General features: G+C 34.6%; 1 protein-coding gene across 1 annotated transcript; it reads right to left on the bottom strand.

Annotated features, from left to right (window-relative positions):
• Window positions 1–10,639: 10,639 nt before the first annotated feature.
• On the bottom strand, window positions 10,640–13,889 carry LOC140860573 (uncharacterized). Its single transcript, XM_073263574.1, has 6 exons — window positions 13,674–13,889; window positions 13,118–13,466; window positions 12,553–12,637; window positions 12,196–12,452; window positions 11,765–11,910; window positions 10,640–11,242 (listed from the first exon to the last, which is right to left on the bottom strand). Exons 1-6 carry the CDS (start codon window positions 13,887–13,889, stop codon window positions 10,640–10,642), a joined length of 1,656 nt encoding a protein of 551 aa, XP_073119675.1.

Below are 13,889 nucleotides of genomic sequence, written 5' to 3'. Positions count from 1 at the left end.
AATTCATTTGGTGACAACCATCTGATTTGCTTGCAAATGGACCTGTAAATCGTAATCATCTGCTGATAATGCTGCCAAATGGTGTAATTTTCGTAACTTTTGAACCCAATTGCAATTGCCTAATTAATTCATAGAAAAGAGGACCAATTGATGAAAACCTATAGTTATTATACCCTTGAAAGTTGTTTGGTGAGGTGTTATTTTCGTGAAAGACACATCCCCAAGTTTAGTTCATGTTTGGCTATCCAATTGGTCATGTTTCTATGAGGCATTCAGGCTATTATACATCCTGCATTCTCTATGTATTGCACCTTGTTCACAATTGTTATCTATGGCAATCTTTTATTCCATATCGTTTTTAGTCTATATGTGGCGGTGCTGTGCTACATTGAAGTGTAGTTGCATCTTTTCTATTTTTTGCAATGCAAGTAATTGATTTGTCATTCAATTAGCTTCTTTAGTTTCATTGTTCTTGTATGATTAATTATTGTAAACATATAATTTATTATCGATAAGATTTATTCGATCTTTTTTATGTGTTCTCTTGTAGGTACATAACTCAAGGGCGATATTTATGAGGATTGGGTACGCAAGGAGTGAGCTTTTGAACATAATTTCTAGATGAAATGTTATTTATGGTTTGATACTACTAAGTTTGATATGATGAGTACAAACTCTTGTTGTGTTTTTTTAGCTGGCATATTTTGGATTTTGATTACACAGCTATTATGTTTCTCTCATTTTGATGTGTAGTTAATTATAAAAATTTGAATACATACAATAGTAATTAGTAAATATTTTTTTATATTAAATGTTGAATATTGGTTGTTTTGTATGAATATGACAATGGTTAGAAACGTTGTAAAAAATAAGAAACCACAACGAAATTTCCTTCAAAAAAAAATAAACGACAACGGTTTTAAAGATGTTGTAAAAAATATTTACGACAACGGTTTTATATAAATACAACGTTTTAAATCTGTTGTCAAAATTATCTACCACAACGGTTTGCATGTCAAAAGTATTTTAAAAAAAACGGTTTAAATCTGTTGTCAAAATTATCTACCACAACGGTTTATATATGTTGTCAAAAGTATCTACCACAACAGTTTTAATACGTTGTGGTATACGGTAAATTCGAGTCTACGACAACAGATACAAAACGTTGTCGTATGTAATATACAACGCTAAAAAAATTGTTGTTGTAGGGCAATGTCTTCGACAACGCTGACATTTACAACGGATAAAAACCGTTGTCATATGTGTAAAAGACAACGGATTATAACCCGTTGTCGTAGGCCAATGCTTTTGACAACACTGATAGTTACAACGGTTTTCTACCCCTACGACAACGGATTTTATCCGTTGTCATATGCCATTTTTCTTGTAGTGACCTCTCACTATACTGATACAAATAACTTAAAAACAAGCTTCTAGAAATCATGAATTGTGATGAAACATCACGAAAGCTTCAAGCATTAGAAAATTAAGCGAGCTTTTTTTAGTTTTATTATAATTCTAATTATATCAAGTAATTAATAGATTAAATAATAAATAAACTTAAAATTGAGAATAAATGCATAAATTTCCAAGTTATAAAAACACGAATCTCAAAATCACTATTTGTGTGGAAAAAAACTTTCTTCGATTGCAGTTGGATCAAGTATCATCCTTAACATTAGTAGAAAATAATGTGTAAAAAAACATAGATATTTAAGTAGTACATCATGCAATTTTTTTTTATTTAACTATCCATATACTGTTTTGTAAAATTTATTGAAAAACAGTGCATAAAAAATAAGAATATTTACTTAAATTCATAATTACAACTCAAATAGTGTATACAAAACAATTATATTTAAATTAATGATAATTGGAGCTCATATTTATAATAGTAATAAATATATATAATCGCTAATAAATAATAGATTAACAAAAAAAATAATGTGTAAAAAACTGTTGGGGTACAATAATTGACCCTGTTTGGTAGAGCGATTGAACCGCATAACGGTTGGGCTGTTGTGCGATATTTTAAAAGATTTACAAGGTTAAACTTTTATATATTATGATATAAGATTTATTATGCATGCATCTTAATATCGAAAAATTCACTAAAAATATATTGATTTATATTGTAGCTTTCATGTTAGACAATCTAGTTTTGATGATTTGATGTCTTCAAGAATATCAGTAGACATTAGTAAATGCAACATAATATTTTTTCCAACAGATATATATCAGATGAATTTTAAATGAGAAGTAATAGTCATTAAAAAATATTCATCGGTTACAAAAGATAAAGAATAAATTCAGTAGACTGATTTGCATATCTCATGTGTACTATTTGTTATATAATGTTACTAATTACGAGTCAATTTATTTTTTCATTACAATTCATCCATTGGATCGTACAGAAGCATTTATTGTCGTCACCATTTTTGGAATAAATCATCTTCAAAATACTCAAACATTTATAGTTTATCTCAAGTCTTGGATATTTCATCATGCAAAATATAACGTTTGATCAAATTCAGAATATTGCATATGCTACTATTTTTCATAAACAATTATTGTATCTTTTGTAAAGTGTGAAGAAGTTGTTATATGAGGAAATAATATTTTCCAAAATTTTCAATATTGATTACAATAGTGTGTTGCTTGCTAGGAGCTTCAGTAGTCAAATGTAAGATTGTTGAAGTAGATTTGTACATCGTCCGTGTCTATCAATTTAGATATTGGAAACCAAATCATATGACTATGATATATATATATATATATACATATTTATTACATACTCACATATTTATATATGTAATAGATTAGTTAATTAGTTAATTGAATATTCAAATAAATAATTAATTAAAAACATATTAATTATGTAGTAATTAGTAATGAAGGGTATGTTAGAAATTCAAGATCTAAGTTTCGGTGTTTGAAAAATTACCTAAGTCACCAATTGAAGAAGAAAAGGCAGAAGAAGCAAGGAGCAGATCAATTGAAGAAGCAGAAGCAGAAGCAGAAAAAGCAAGTATCAGATCAATAGAAGATTAGCTCAACAACCAAGGAGCTTTTTGTGCTAAAAGACAAAAGGCATTAAAAGAAGATTTGAACGTTGCCAACATAAAACCAGAAAGTCAAGATCTAAGAGCAAATTAAGGAGACTTGTCGACACCTTAACAGATACTTTTTAAAGGCTATAAATACAAGAAGAGAAGAAAAGAAGAAACAGAGGTTAAGAAGCGTAAGAAAGATAGAGCTACAGAAGAGAAGAGAATACACGATCAGAAAGTTAAGAGCTTCAAAGAGCAATCAGATCAGATTAATCAAACACACACTTAGCATCATATCAGATCAAGTGAAGATCATTTGTGTTGAGTTTATCGAGTTGTAAGATTATATCAAATCAGTTGAGTGTTCTGTAAAACACTACCTTTGTAACAAGAAACAGTCAAGGGCTGTGTTCTTGAGTGTCTAGGAGTTCTGAGATAGGCAGAGGTGTAAGTCCAATCTTGGAGCGGGTCTGTGCAAATTGCTTGTGTAGATCAAAGTCTTCTAGAAGAGAGTGAATCCTTCCGAGGTGCAAGAAGGGGTAACGTAGAAGATTGAGCTCCGAACATCCAGAAACAATTCACCGTGTTATTTCCCTTCTGCCTAACACGTTCACTCACTTCACGAATTCAACCAAGCCATTTGATCTGTGTTCGATCTGTTAGTCAATCTCTTCCGCACTGATTGATTAACATAGACATACGAGAAAGACAAGAGTTCATTTACTAACCCATCTGAACTCCATACAGTTGAGAAAGATATTTTCGACCTTAACAAGTGGTATCAAAGCGAGGTTCTTTCTCGTCTCTGAACATATTCAAATGGCCGCATTCAGTGATATTGCTAAAAGCTTCTGGTACACCACTATGGACAACTGCACTGCCAAAACTATTGAGACATGCTCCACTGCTAAGGATCTTTGGCAGCAGTTGATCAAGCTTGGAACAGATGAGGAAGCTGAGCAGATCAGAAGTCCAATGATTGAAGATCTTAAAGAACTCTACTGCTCGGATAGTTCCAGATCAAATGATGAAGAGAGCACAAGTCAACCAATTCATTCATCTGACTTTCTGGAACGTTGCTCAACTGAACCAATCGCTTTTATTGAAGAATCTTGTTGTTCAGTGAGCACATCAAGTTCTGATGACAAAGATGAAGATAGCTGCCTCATGGCCAAAAGTGACCAACCATCTATCAACAATCAATCATCAGATCAACTCTTCTCCAGTGAACAGGTATTTGATTTCAACTCAGATGAATTTACACGAGAAGATTTAGCAAATGCATTACATGACATGAGTAATGAGTATCAACGACTGTGCTTAGCATTTGAGAAAGTTAAGGCCAAGCAAAATGATCTGTCAGACTGCTCAACTGAACCCAATTGGGAAACATCAGTTGAGAAAATTAGTCTAGAAGCAGAGATTGCCAAGCTTAAGACTGAAAATGATAAGCTACTAGTGGAAAGTCAGCAGTTAAAGTCAGAAAACTTAAAACTTACTGAACTGATAACCACATGGAATAAGTCCTCTGTTTTGTTGACTGAGATTCAAGAGTCACAAAAGTCTTTTGGAGACAAGACAGGTCTCGGCTTTGATGACAAGGACTGCAGATCAACTGAGAAAAGTACTCAATCCTGTCTGGACAAGAACACTTCAAATTATGTGAAATTTGTCAAGTCCAGCACGATATATGAAAATATAGAACCTGATAATCATGTCAGTTCACCTATATCTCAACCAAAAACTATTTACAATCGAGGATTGGGATATGTGGAACCAGAGAGTTCTAACTCAAGCTGGATCAAGAAAAGACTAGTTCGGTCTGGATATGGTCAAACAAGACAAGACTCTATGAAGGTACAACATAGACCACCTTATTTCAAAAATAGATCCGTTCAAAAGATATATTGGAGGCCTAACGTGTACAATCAATCTAGACATACATATCCAATGCACAAACGACACAATGCATATCATATTTATCATTCACATACACATCACCAGCACACACGACACAATATACAAACTTTATGGGACACTTTCAATGATCGATCTGTTAGATTAATCAAAGTTTGGGTTCCTAATGGACTAATCCATCGAGGACCCACATAAGATATGGGTACCATAGCATATTTTTATTTGTATTTGCAGGTGACAAGTATTGAGAAGAATTGAGAAAGGAATTACAGTACAGCAAACTTCAGAAATTTATTAAGGATGTTAGAGACATATATCCAATATCCATCGTTCATAATAAAGTTTAAGATTTTTTAAAGCTGCTGTCCAAATTTCAGCTTGATCCGATGGCTAGATTGTTAGATATGATTTTTTGAAAATTGTCGCTCAGCAGAAAAAGAAAGTAGCGCCCCTTGCTAGCGCGATAGCATACCTGGATAGCGCGATAGCGCTACTAGCGCCCCTTAGAAGCGCGATAGCGCTCCTAGCGCTCCTTGGAAGCGCGATAGCGCTTCAGTAGCGCTCCTCCAAAGCGCGATAGCGCTGTTGCTATGAAGAGCATGCGAGCCCGCACCAATCTTGGAGACTAAATGAAGAACTGTGAAAAATAAAAGCTCGATGGGATTTCATCTACATATAAAAGAGATTTTGAAGATCACAAGAACACACCACACAACACAAAATATGGAGAGAAACACAACAGATTGAGGGGGAATGAAGATTCTCTCTGGCATCTTAATTGAAGAAGAAAGCAGATCAGTCGAGAAGAAGAATAAAAGAACTGAGCAAAGCAGATCAATGTATCCAACAGGAACCAGATCAACTTGGAGGTAACATATCAACTCGAAGATACAAAGCAAGAGATAAGAATCCAGATAAGTTGGAGCAGATCAAATAACTTAAGCTGGCGCAGTTCAGTAAATCGATTATATCTCATAGCTCGATGATCCAAATGACTTGAGGCCAAAACGGTTGGAAATATTACTCAAATATCTAAAAGTCATATCTCAGGCTAGATGAGTTAATTCGGACGTTATTAAGGTGAAAAGTTGGTCGCAACATCGATCTGGATGCAAACCAGATCAAAGTTACAACAACCAGATCAAACAGACCAGCTCTGGTATTTTAGCCATAACTTACAGCTCGCTTATCCAAACGGGATGATTCAGTATGCGTTACGAAGCTAAGACAATGATCTACAAATCATATTCAAGAAGTTCAATCTGCATCGGAGTGTAAGAAGCAGATAAAGCATGATGAAGTTTCAAGATCTGCACAGAAATTCTGCAGAACAGAATTTCTGACACAGCTTAGTATTTCGAGTATATCTCTCACATACAAACTCGAAATTGAGCGATTTTTGATTTCGTGGAAAGCCAAGAGAAAGAGCTACAACTTTTATGTTTATCATTTTGCCCAGAAATCAGTGAATCGAGAGCTATAAGCAAGTGAAAAGATCAGATAGAATCATAAACGAACCAGATCAATTGGAATGATGCAGATCAACTAAGAGGCTAGATCAACTATGAACCAGAACAGATCAAAGCTCTACCAGATCAAAGTCGGACCAAACCAGATCAAATCTTGACCAGACCCGATGATTTTGACCATATCAACGTCAGATCAAATCAGGCTGGACCAGACCAGACAGATCAAACAACCAGATCAATCAATTCATCCAAATGAACACTTCATTTGGAATCACCTTTTAAGGGGGAACAAATTCAAAGAAAGTAAGAGCAGATCAAAGAACGACTAAAAAGAAAAAGATCATCAATTTATGCGATTGTCAAAAAGAGGGAAAATGACAGATAAATTGCTTACTTTTATCAAACAACAAAAAGGGGGAAATTGTTAGGAATTCAAGATCTAAGTTTCGGTGTTTGAAAAATTACCTAATTCACCAATTGAAGAAGAAAAGGCAGAAGAAGCAAGGAGCAGATCAATTGAAGAAGCAGAAGCAGAAGCAGAAGCAGAAGCAGAAGAAGCAAGTATCAGATCAATTGAAGATTAGCTCAACAACCAAGGAGCTTTTTGTTCTAAAAGACAAAAGACATTAAAAGAAGATTTGAACGTTGCCAACAAAGAACCAGAAAGTCAAGATCTAAGAGCAAATTAAGGAGACTTGTTGACACCTTAACAGATACTTTATAAAGGCTATAAATACAAGAAGAGAAGAAAAGAAGAAACAGAGGTTAAGAAGCGTAAGAAAGAGAGAGCTACAGAAGAGAAGAGAATACACGATCAGAAAGTTAAGAGCTTTAAAGAGAAATCAGATCAGATTAATCAAACACACACTTAGCATCATATCAGATCAAGTGAGGATCATTTGTGTTGAGTTTATCGAGTTGTAAGATTATATCAAATCAGTTGAGTGTTCTGTAAAACACTACCTTTGTAACAAAAAACAGTCAAGGGCTGTGTTCTTGAGTGTCTAGGAGTTCTGAGATAGGCAGAGGTGTAAGTCCAATCTTGGAGCGGGTCTGTGAAAATTGCTTGTGTAGATCAAAGTCTTCTAGAAGAGAGTGAATCCTTCCGAGGTGGAAGAAGGGGTGACGTAGGAGATTGAGCTCCGAACATCCAGAAATAATTCACCATGTTATTTCCCTTCTTCCTAACACGTTCACTCACTTCACGAATTCAACCAAGCCATTTGATCTGTGTTCGATCTGTTAGTCAATCTCTTCCGCACTGATTGATTAACATAGACACACGAGAAAGACAAGAGTTCATTTACTAACCCATCTGAACTTCATACAGTTGAGAAAGATATTTTCGATCCTAATAGGGTAGCTATGTAAATTCACAAATCAAACTCAAATATTTATATGCGTATGTAATAATAGATTAGTTAATTAGTTAATTGAATATTCAAATAAATAAATAATTAAAAAACATATTAATTATGTAGTAATTAGTAATAAAGTGTAGCTATGTAAATTCACAAATCAAACTCACATATTTATATATGTAATAGATAATAGAGTAATAGATAATAGATAATAGATGTAATAGATAATAGATAATAGATAATAGATGTAATAGATAATAGATAATAGATAGATAATAGAATAGATTATTTGAATTGTGATAATATTGACTAATGACGACCTATATGAAATATGGATTCCAAATTTGAAATTTTATCTTGAAAATCTATAGTTGATAATTGTTAGAAAAATAATCAATTGATTGAAATAGTTGACAAATATTGTTGATGTTGTAAGTATTATTAATTAGGCTTAATTGTATTGATATTTTTTGATTTAGAATAACCGATAATTGAATAATTACGAGATGTAGAAAATAATCTTTTGTTGGAAATTTTTGGAATATATTATTAGATTTCTAGTCAGGTAACTCAGGATCCAAATGAAGAAAATAAAAAATATATATTAAGTTATTTTTTTAATCAAAATATCGTACATCAATTTTAGTCTAAAAGTGAGCGAACTGTTCGTTTCAATCGAATAATCGATCGAATTAAATTAATTTAAAAAATTATTTTGTGTTTATTCGAAATTTCAATTTTATTTTTAAAATTATCGGTTAATTCTGTTCAACTTCATTTTGAATATAAAACCATGGTTAACCGACAAACAGAATTCTATACAAATTTTTTTAAAAATATTCAATTTTCTAATAAAGTTTATTAGGAGACAATAGAGCTAAATTTAAAAAATATTTTTTAATAAATAGAAATTTAAATTTATTTAATTAAGATATTATATTACATTTTTAAATTAAAACTTGATTTTTTTATATAAAAAAATTCTATAAGTTCGGTTAATACGGTTTTCGACTGAATAGGTTTTTCAATTTGGTTTGTTCTGTTTTGAAGGAAAATTTGGTATATTGGTTTAATTTATGGATAATTCAATTTTAGAGAGTTTGATTCGATTTTAGCTAAATGTTAACCTTAATTATTAATTAGCGTATTTACATACACCGTTATGTGTGATGAAAAAATTGATTTTTTTACTAAAATTAATTTCGGAAAAAATCAAATAAATTGGGATAATTCTCAATTTGATCCTTCATTTTAGGTCGTTTTCCTGATTTAATCTTTCGTTTTTTCATTGACTCAATTTAGTCCTCCGTTTTTCACCGTATTTTCGCAATTGATCCTTCCGTCCAACTAAATATTAAAACTAACGGGATTTACCTTCTTAGCACATTCAACCTTTTCTTCTCACCTCTTCAACTGGTAAACCCATCTTTACCAATTTCATTCTCCCCCAAAGGCCGTAAACCCATACTTCTCCAAAAACTAAGCTTTAAATCAAGTAAAAAAAGGTTATTAACATGGCGCTTGTAAAGCCTAGGGCTGACAAAAAATACCGAAATGCCGTCATACCGCCTTTACCGTACCAAAAAAAACCGAAAATATCAAAAATTTCGGTACGGTATCAAAATTTTCGGTATCGGTATCGGTATAAGATTTTCGAATTTTTGATATTTCTGTATACCGAAAAAAAATCGGTATACACGATATCGGTATGATACCGTGTATACCGATATTTTTTTTAAAAAAAAACAGTATAAAAAATCGGTATACACGATATCATACAGATACCGTACCGAATTTCGGTATTCGGTACGGTATCGATATGAATTTATGTCATACCAAAATACCAAAATTTTCAGTACGGTATCGGTATCGGAAATTTCCGGTACGGTATGCGATATTCGGTACGGTATGCGGTATACCGTACCGAACCACCCCTAGTAAAGCCTAATGCTACTAGTGTTCCTCGTTGACTCGAATATGTTGGTCTCAGGTGCGGCATCACGAGATAGAAACTATAAAAATTAAAGAATAAAATAGACACCAAGATTTACGTGGAAAATCCCCAAAATTATTAGGTTAAAAACCACGTGCAAGATCAAAAGATTTTACTATAATATTTGGAGAATTACAACCTATCTCTGTGTTTCCAAAGAGACACTCACTCTCTTAATACAAGAGAAAATTTATCTCACAAATATATATAGAAATACACTCAAATGTATTTGAATGCTTAACTGAAGAAATGAACTCAAAATGGGATGGATTATTCTGATGGAGGGGAGCTCTATTTATAGAGCTCCCTATGCTCTGAAAATATTGAAAGAAAATTTTCAATAGAATTTTTCTTCAATATTTGCGGTACAATTGGCTTCAAACCACGGGCAAGATCAAAAGATTCCACTATAATATTTGGAGAATTACAACCTATTTATGTATTTCCAAAGAGACACTCACTCTCTTAATACAGGAGAAAACCTATCTCACAAATATATATAGAAATACACTCAAATGTATTTGAATGCTTAACTGAAGAAATGAACTCAAAATGGGATGGATTATTCTGATGGAGGGGAGCTCTATTTATAGAGCTCCCTATGCTCTTAAAATATTGAAATAAAATTCTCAATAGAATTTTCTTTCAATATTTGCGGTACAATTGACTTCAATTTGTTTATTCAATTGCCAGCTTCTCCATATGCATTTAATGCATGAATTATTTTGCCAACACGTTGTCATCCTTTATGGCTAATTTTGGCGACATTTCTCCCACATGGAGATTTGATTGAGAATCAAACATATCTCCACACAGTCTTTCAAATCTTTCCATACCCGCTGCATACGTTTATGCTAGGCCACATGAGGATCTACACCATTCGAACTTTTCCGTGCTCACTGGCTTGGTCATAATATCAGCCATGTTATCCTTTGTATGGATCTTCTTCATATCCAAACTTCCTTCCTCTACTACTTTTCGTACAAAGTGAAATTGAACTCCAATGTGTTTAGTCTTGGAATGAAAGGCTGGATTTTTTGTAATGTGCAAGGCACTCTGACTGTCACAAAACAAAAGAATTTTCTCTTGTTTGTGTCCAAGCTCCTCCAATAGCCTTTTAATCCATATTGCTTCCTTGCAAGCTTGAGTAGCTGTCATGTATTCTGCCTCTATTGTAGATAACGCTACAACTGTTTGCACTTTTGAAACCCAGCTGACTGCACCTCCTGCAACTGTAAACACATAACTAGTAGTAGATTTTCTTTTATCTAGATCACCTGCGTAAACTGAATCCACATAGCCCCTGAGTTTAAAATCTGATCCTCCAAAACATAATGCAGCATCCGAGGTACCATTAATGTATCTAAAGATCATCTTAACCGTGCTCCAATGCTCTTGCCAGGATTCGCCATATACCGACTGACTACTCCCACTGCTTGTGCAATGTCTGGTCTTGTACAAATCATAGTGAACATTAAAATTCCCACTGCTGATGTATATGGTACTCGAGACATCTCCATCCTCTTTGCTTCACTGGTAGGACACATCTCAGAGGATAACTTGAAGTTAATAGGAAGAAGGGTTTGAAATTGTCTTACTATCTTGCATGTTGAAGCGCTGCAAGACTTTCTTCAAATAATTTTTTTGGGAAAACCAAATCTTCCTATTACTTCTGTCTCGGTGAACTTGCATCCCTAGAATCTTGTTTGCTGGTCCCAAGTCCTTCAAATCAAATTCCCTAGCCAAATGTGCCTTCAATTCTTGAACCCGATCTTTGTTGGGGCCTGCTACCAACATGTCGTCCACGTACAACAACAAAATGATATAATCATTATTACCAAACCTCTTGAAATATGTACAAGGATCTGTACTGAGTCTGTTGTACCCAAGGCTCATGATATAGGAATCAAATCTTTTGTAGCAACACCTCGGCGCCTGTTTGAGACCGTACAGAGATTTGTTCAACATGCAAACCAAGTTCTCTTTGCCCTTTTCTGCAAAATCTTCTGGATGGAGCATATAGATTTCTTCTTCAAGATCGCCATGAAGAAATTCCGTTTTCACATCTAGTTGTTCTAGATGTAGGTCAAACACCGCACACATTACCAATACTACTCTGACTGTTGAAATTCGAACAACAGGAAAAAATATCTCATTGAAGTCAATTCCTTCCTTTTGAGCATACCCTTTGACAACCAATCTTGCACGATAACGCTTCACTTGGTTATTGTCATCACGCTTGATCTTATAGACTCATCTGTTACCAATAGTTTTCCTTCCTCGTGGTAGTGTAACAAGATCTCAAGTTTTGTTCCTGTCCAATGCTTTCAATTCTTCCTACATCACTGTCATCCACAGGGATACATCCGAGCTTTAAGTAGCCTCATGAAAACTCGATGGCTCACCATCCTCTTTTAATAGACAATATGCAATGTTGCTTTCAGTGAAATAATCTGAAAGCCAACCTGGTGGTCCTCTCTCTCGAGTTGCCTGCCTCACTTTGGAAACCTCTGACTCAAATGGTTCTTGTTCCTTATGCTCTGGTACTGCTTCACAAAAAACTTGATCTTCGTCTGTCTTATTTTCCACCTGAATGATAGTAGTTTCTGAATTTAGTTTGTCTTTGTATCCCTTCACTTTATCTTCCTCGAAGATAACATCTCTGGTGATGATAAACTTGTGGACAGTAAGATCCTAAGAAGATACACTTTCTGGATTTGGAATCCAACTTCGATCTTTCTTGTTCATTGTACATAACGTACACTGGACTTCCAAATGTATGTAACCAAGAATAATCAGCTGACTTGCCAGTCCACATATCCATCGGAGTCTTCAAATCAATCGCCACTGAAGGAGAACGATTGATGATGTAAGAAACAGTTTTTACTGCTTCTGACCAAAATGATTTGGCTAGACCCGCAGTACTCAACATGACCCTTTTTCTGTCCAACAAAGTTCTGTTCATCCGCTCTGCCACTCCATTCTGTTGAGGCATCTAAGTCGTCGTGAACTGCCTTTTAATGCCCTCGTGCTGACAAAATGCATCAAACTCATCACTGGTATATTCTTCTCCATTTTCAGTCCTCAAACACTTGATTTTCTTGTCAGAATCAAGTTCAACCCGCGCTTTGAAAACTTCAAATACATCTGATTTCTTCTTGATTGGATACACCCAACATCTCCTAGAGAAATCATCAATAAACGAGACAAAATATCTCGCTCCTCCTAGGGATACCACCGGTGCTTGCCAAACATCAGAATCAATCAGCTCCAATATTCATTTGCTTTTGGCAGTAGATGTGCCAAAATTTAATCTGTGTTGTTTACTGGTAACACAATGCTCACAAAAGGGTAGAGTCAATTTTGTAAGCCTCGGCAACAGCTTTCGTTCTGAGAGCATCTTCATTCCTTGTTCTGACATATGCCCGAGCTTTCTATGCCATAACACTGTTGATTCTTCTCCCGAACCAATTGATGCAACAGCCAGTTTTGTCTCTTTGTGTGTTTCTCCCAACAGTACATATAGATTTGCAGCAACCTTTTTCGCCTTCATAGCCACAAGCGCGCCTTTCACAATCTTTATTATCCCTTTCTCGATACGAGTTTTGCACCCAATATCATCCAATTTCCCCAAAGACAAAAGATTATTTGTCAGGCCTTTCACATGTCGTACCTCCTATATGGTGCGAATAGTGTCATCAAACATTTTTATGTTGATGGTACCGAGCCCAGCGATTTCCAAGGCGTAATCATTTCCCATGAATATAGATCCTCCCGAGACTGGTTCATACTGATCGAACCATTCTCTCCTTGACGTCATGTGCCACGTCGCTCCTGAATCCATAATTCATGCATCACAAAATTTGTGTCTGCCTTCCGCAACTGTTGCTGTTTCGCTGAATAATATTTCACCACCGCCTGAAGTACTGGCCACATTTTCTTTTGATCCCTTTTCGATGCTCTTCGTACACTCTCTCTTGAAGTGCCCTTTACCGCCGCATTTAAAGCAGTAAATATTTTTCTTCTTACTTCTTGACTTGGATCTATCATATTTGTGGCTCCCACTGGAGTCACACTCCGTCAATCTTCCTTTCGTCAT

This window comes from Henckelia pumila, chromosome 4 (genome assembly GCF_033568475.1).
Source record: "Henckelia pumila isolate YLH828 chromosome 4, ASM3356847v2, whole genome shotgun sequence".
In the NCBI taxonomy this organism is placed as follows: Eukaryota; Viridiplantae; Streptophyta; class Magnoliopsida; order Lamiales; family Gesneriaceae; genus Henckelia; species Henckelia pumila.
Note: the sequence above shows the minus strand (reverse complement) of the source record. Positions and strands in the feature narration are given on the sequence as shown.

What these genes read in the sequence shown, in the direction of transcription:
- LOC140860573 (XM_073263574.1), bottom strand. Translation starts at nt 13,889, where the DNA reads ATGACGAAAGGAAGATTGACGGAGTGTGACTCCAGTGGGAGCCACAAA. An exon ending in TATTCAGCGAAACAGCAACA is followed by an intron (nt 13,467 to 13,673) that starts GTTGCGGAAGGC and finishes CGCACCATATAG; the next exon opens with GAGGTACGACATGTGAAAGG. An exon ending in TTGTGAGCATTGTGTTACCA is followed by an intron (nt 12,638 to 13,117) that starts GTAAACAACACA and finishes GTTCTCCTTCAG; the next exon opens with TGGCGATTGATTTGAAGACT.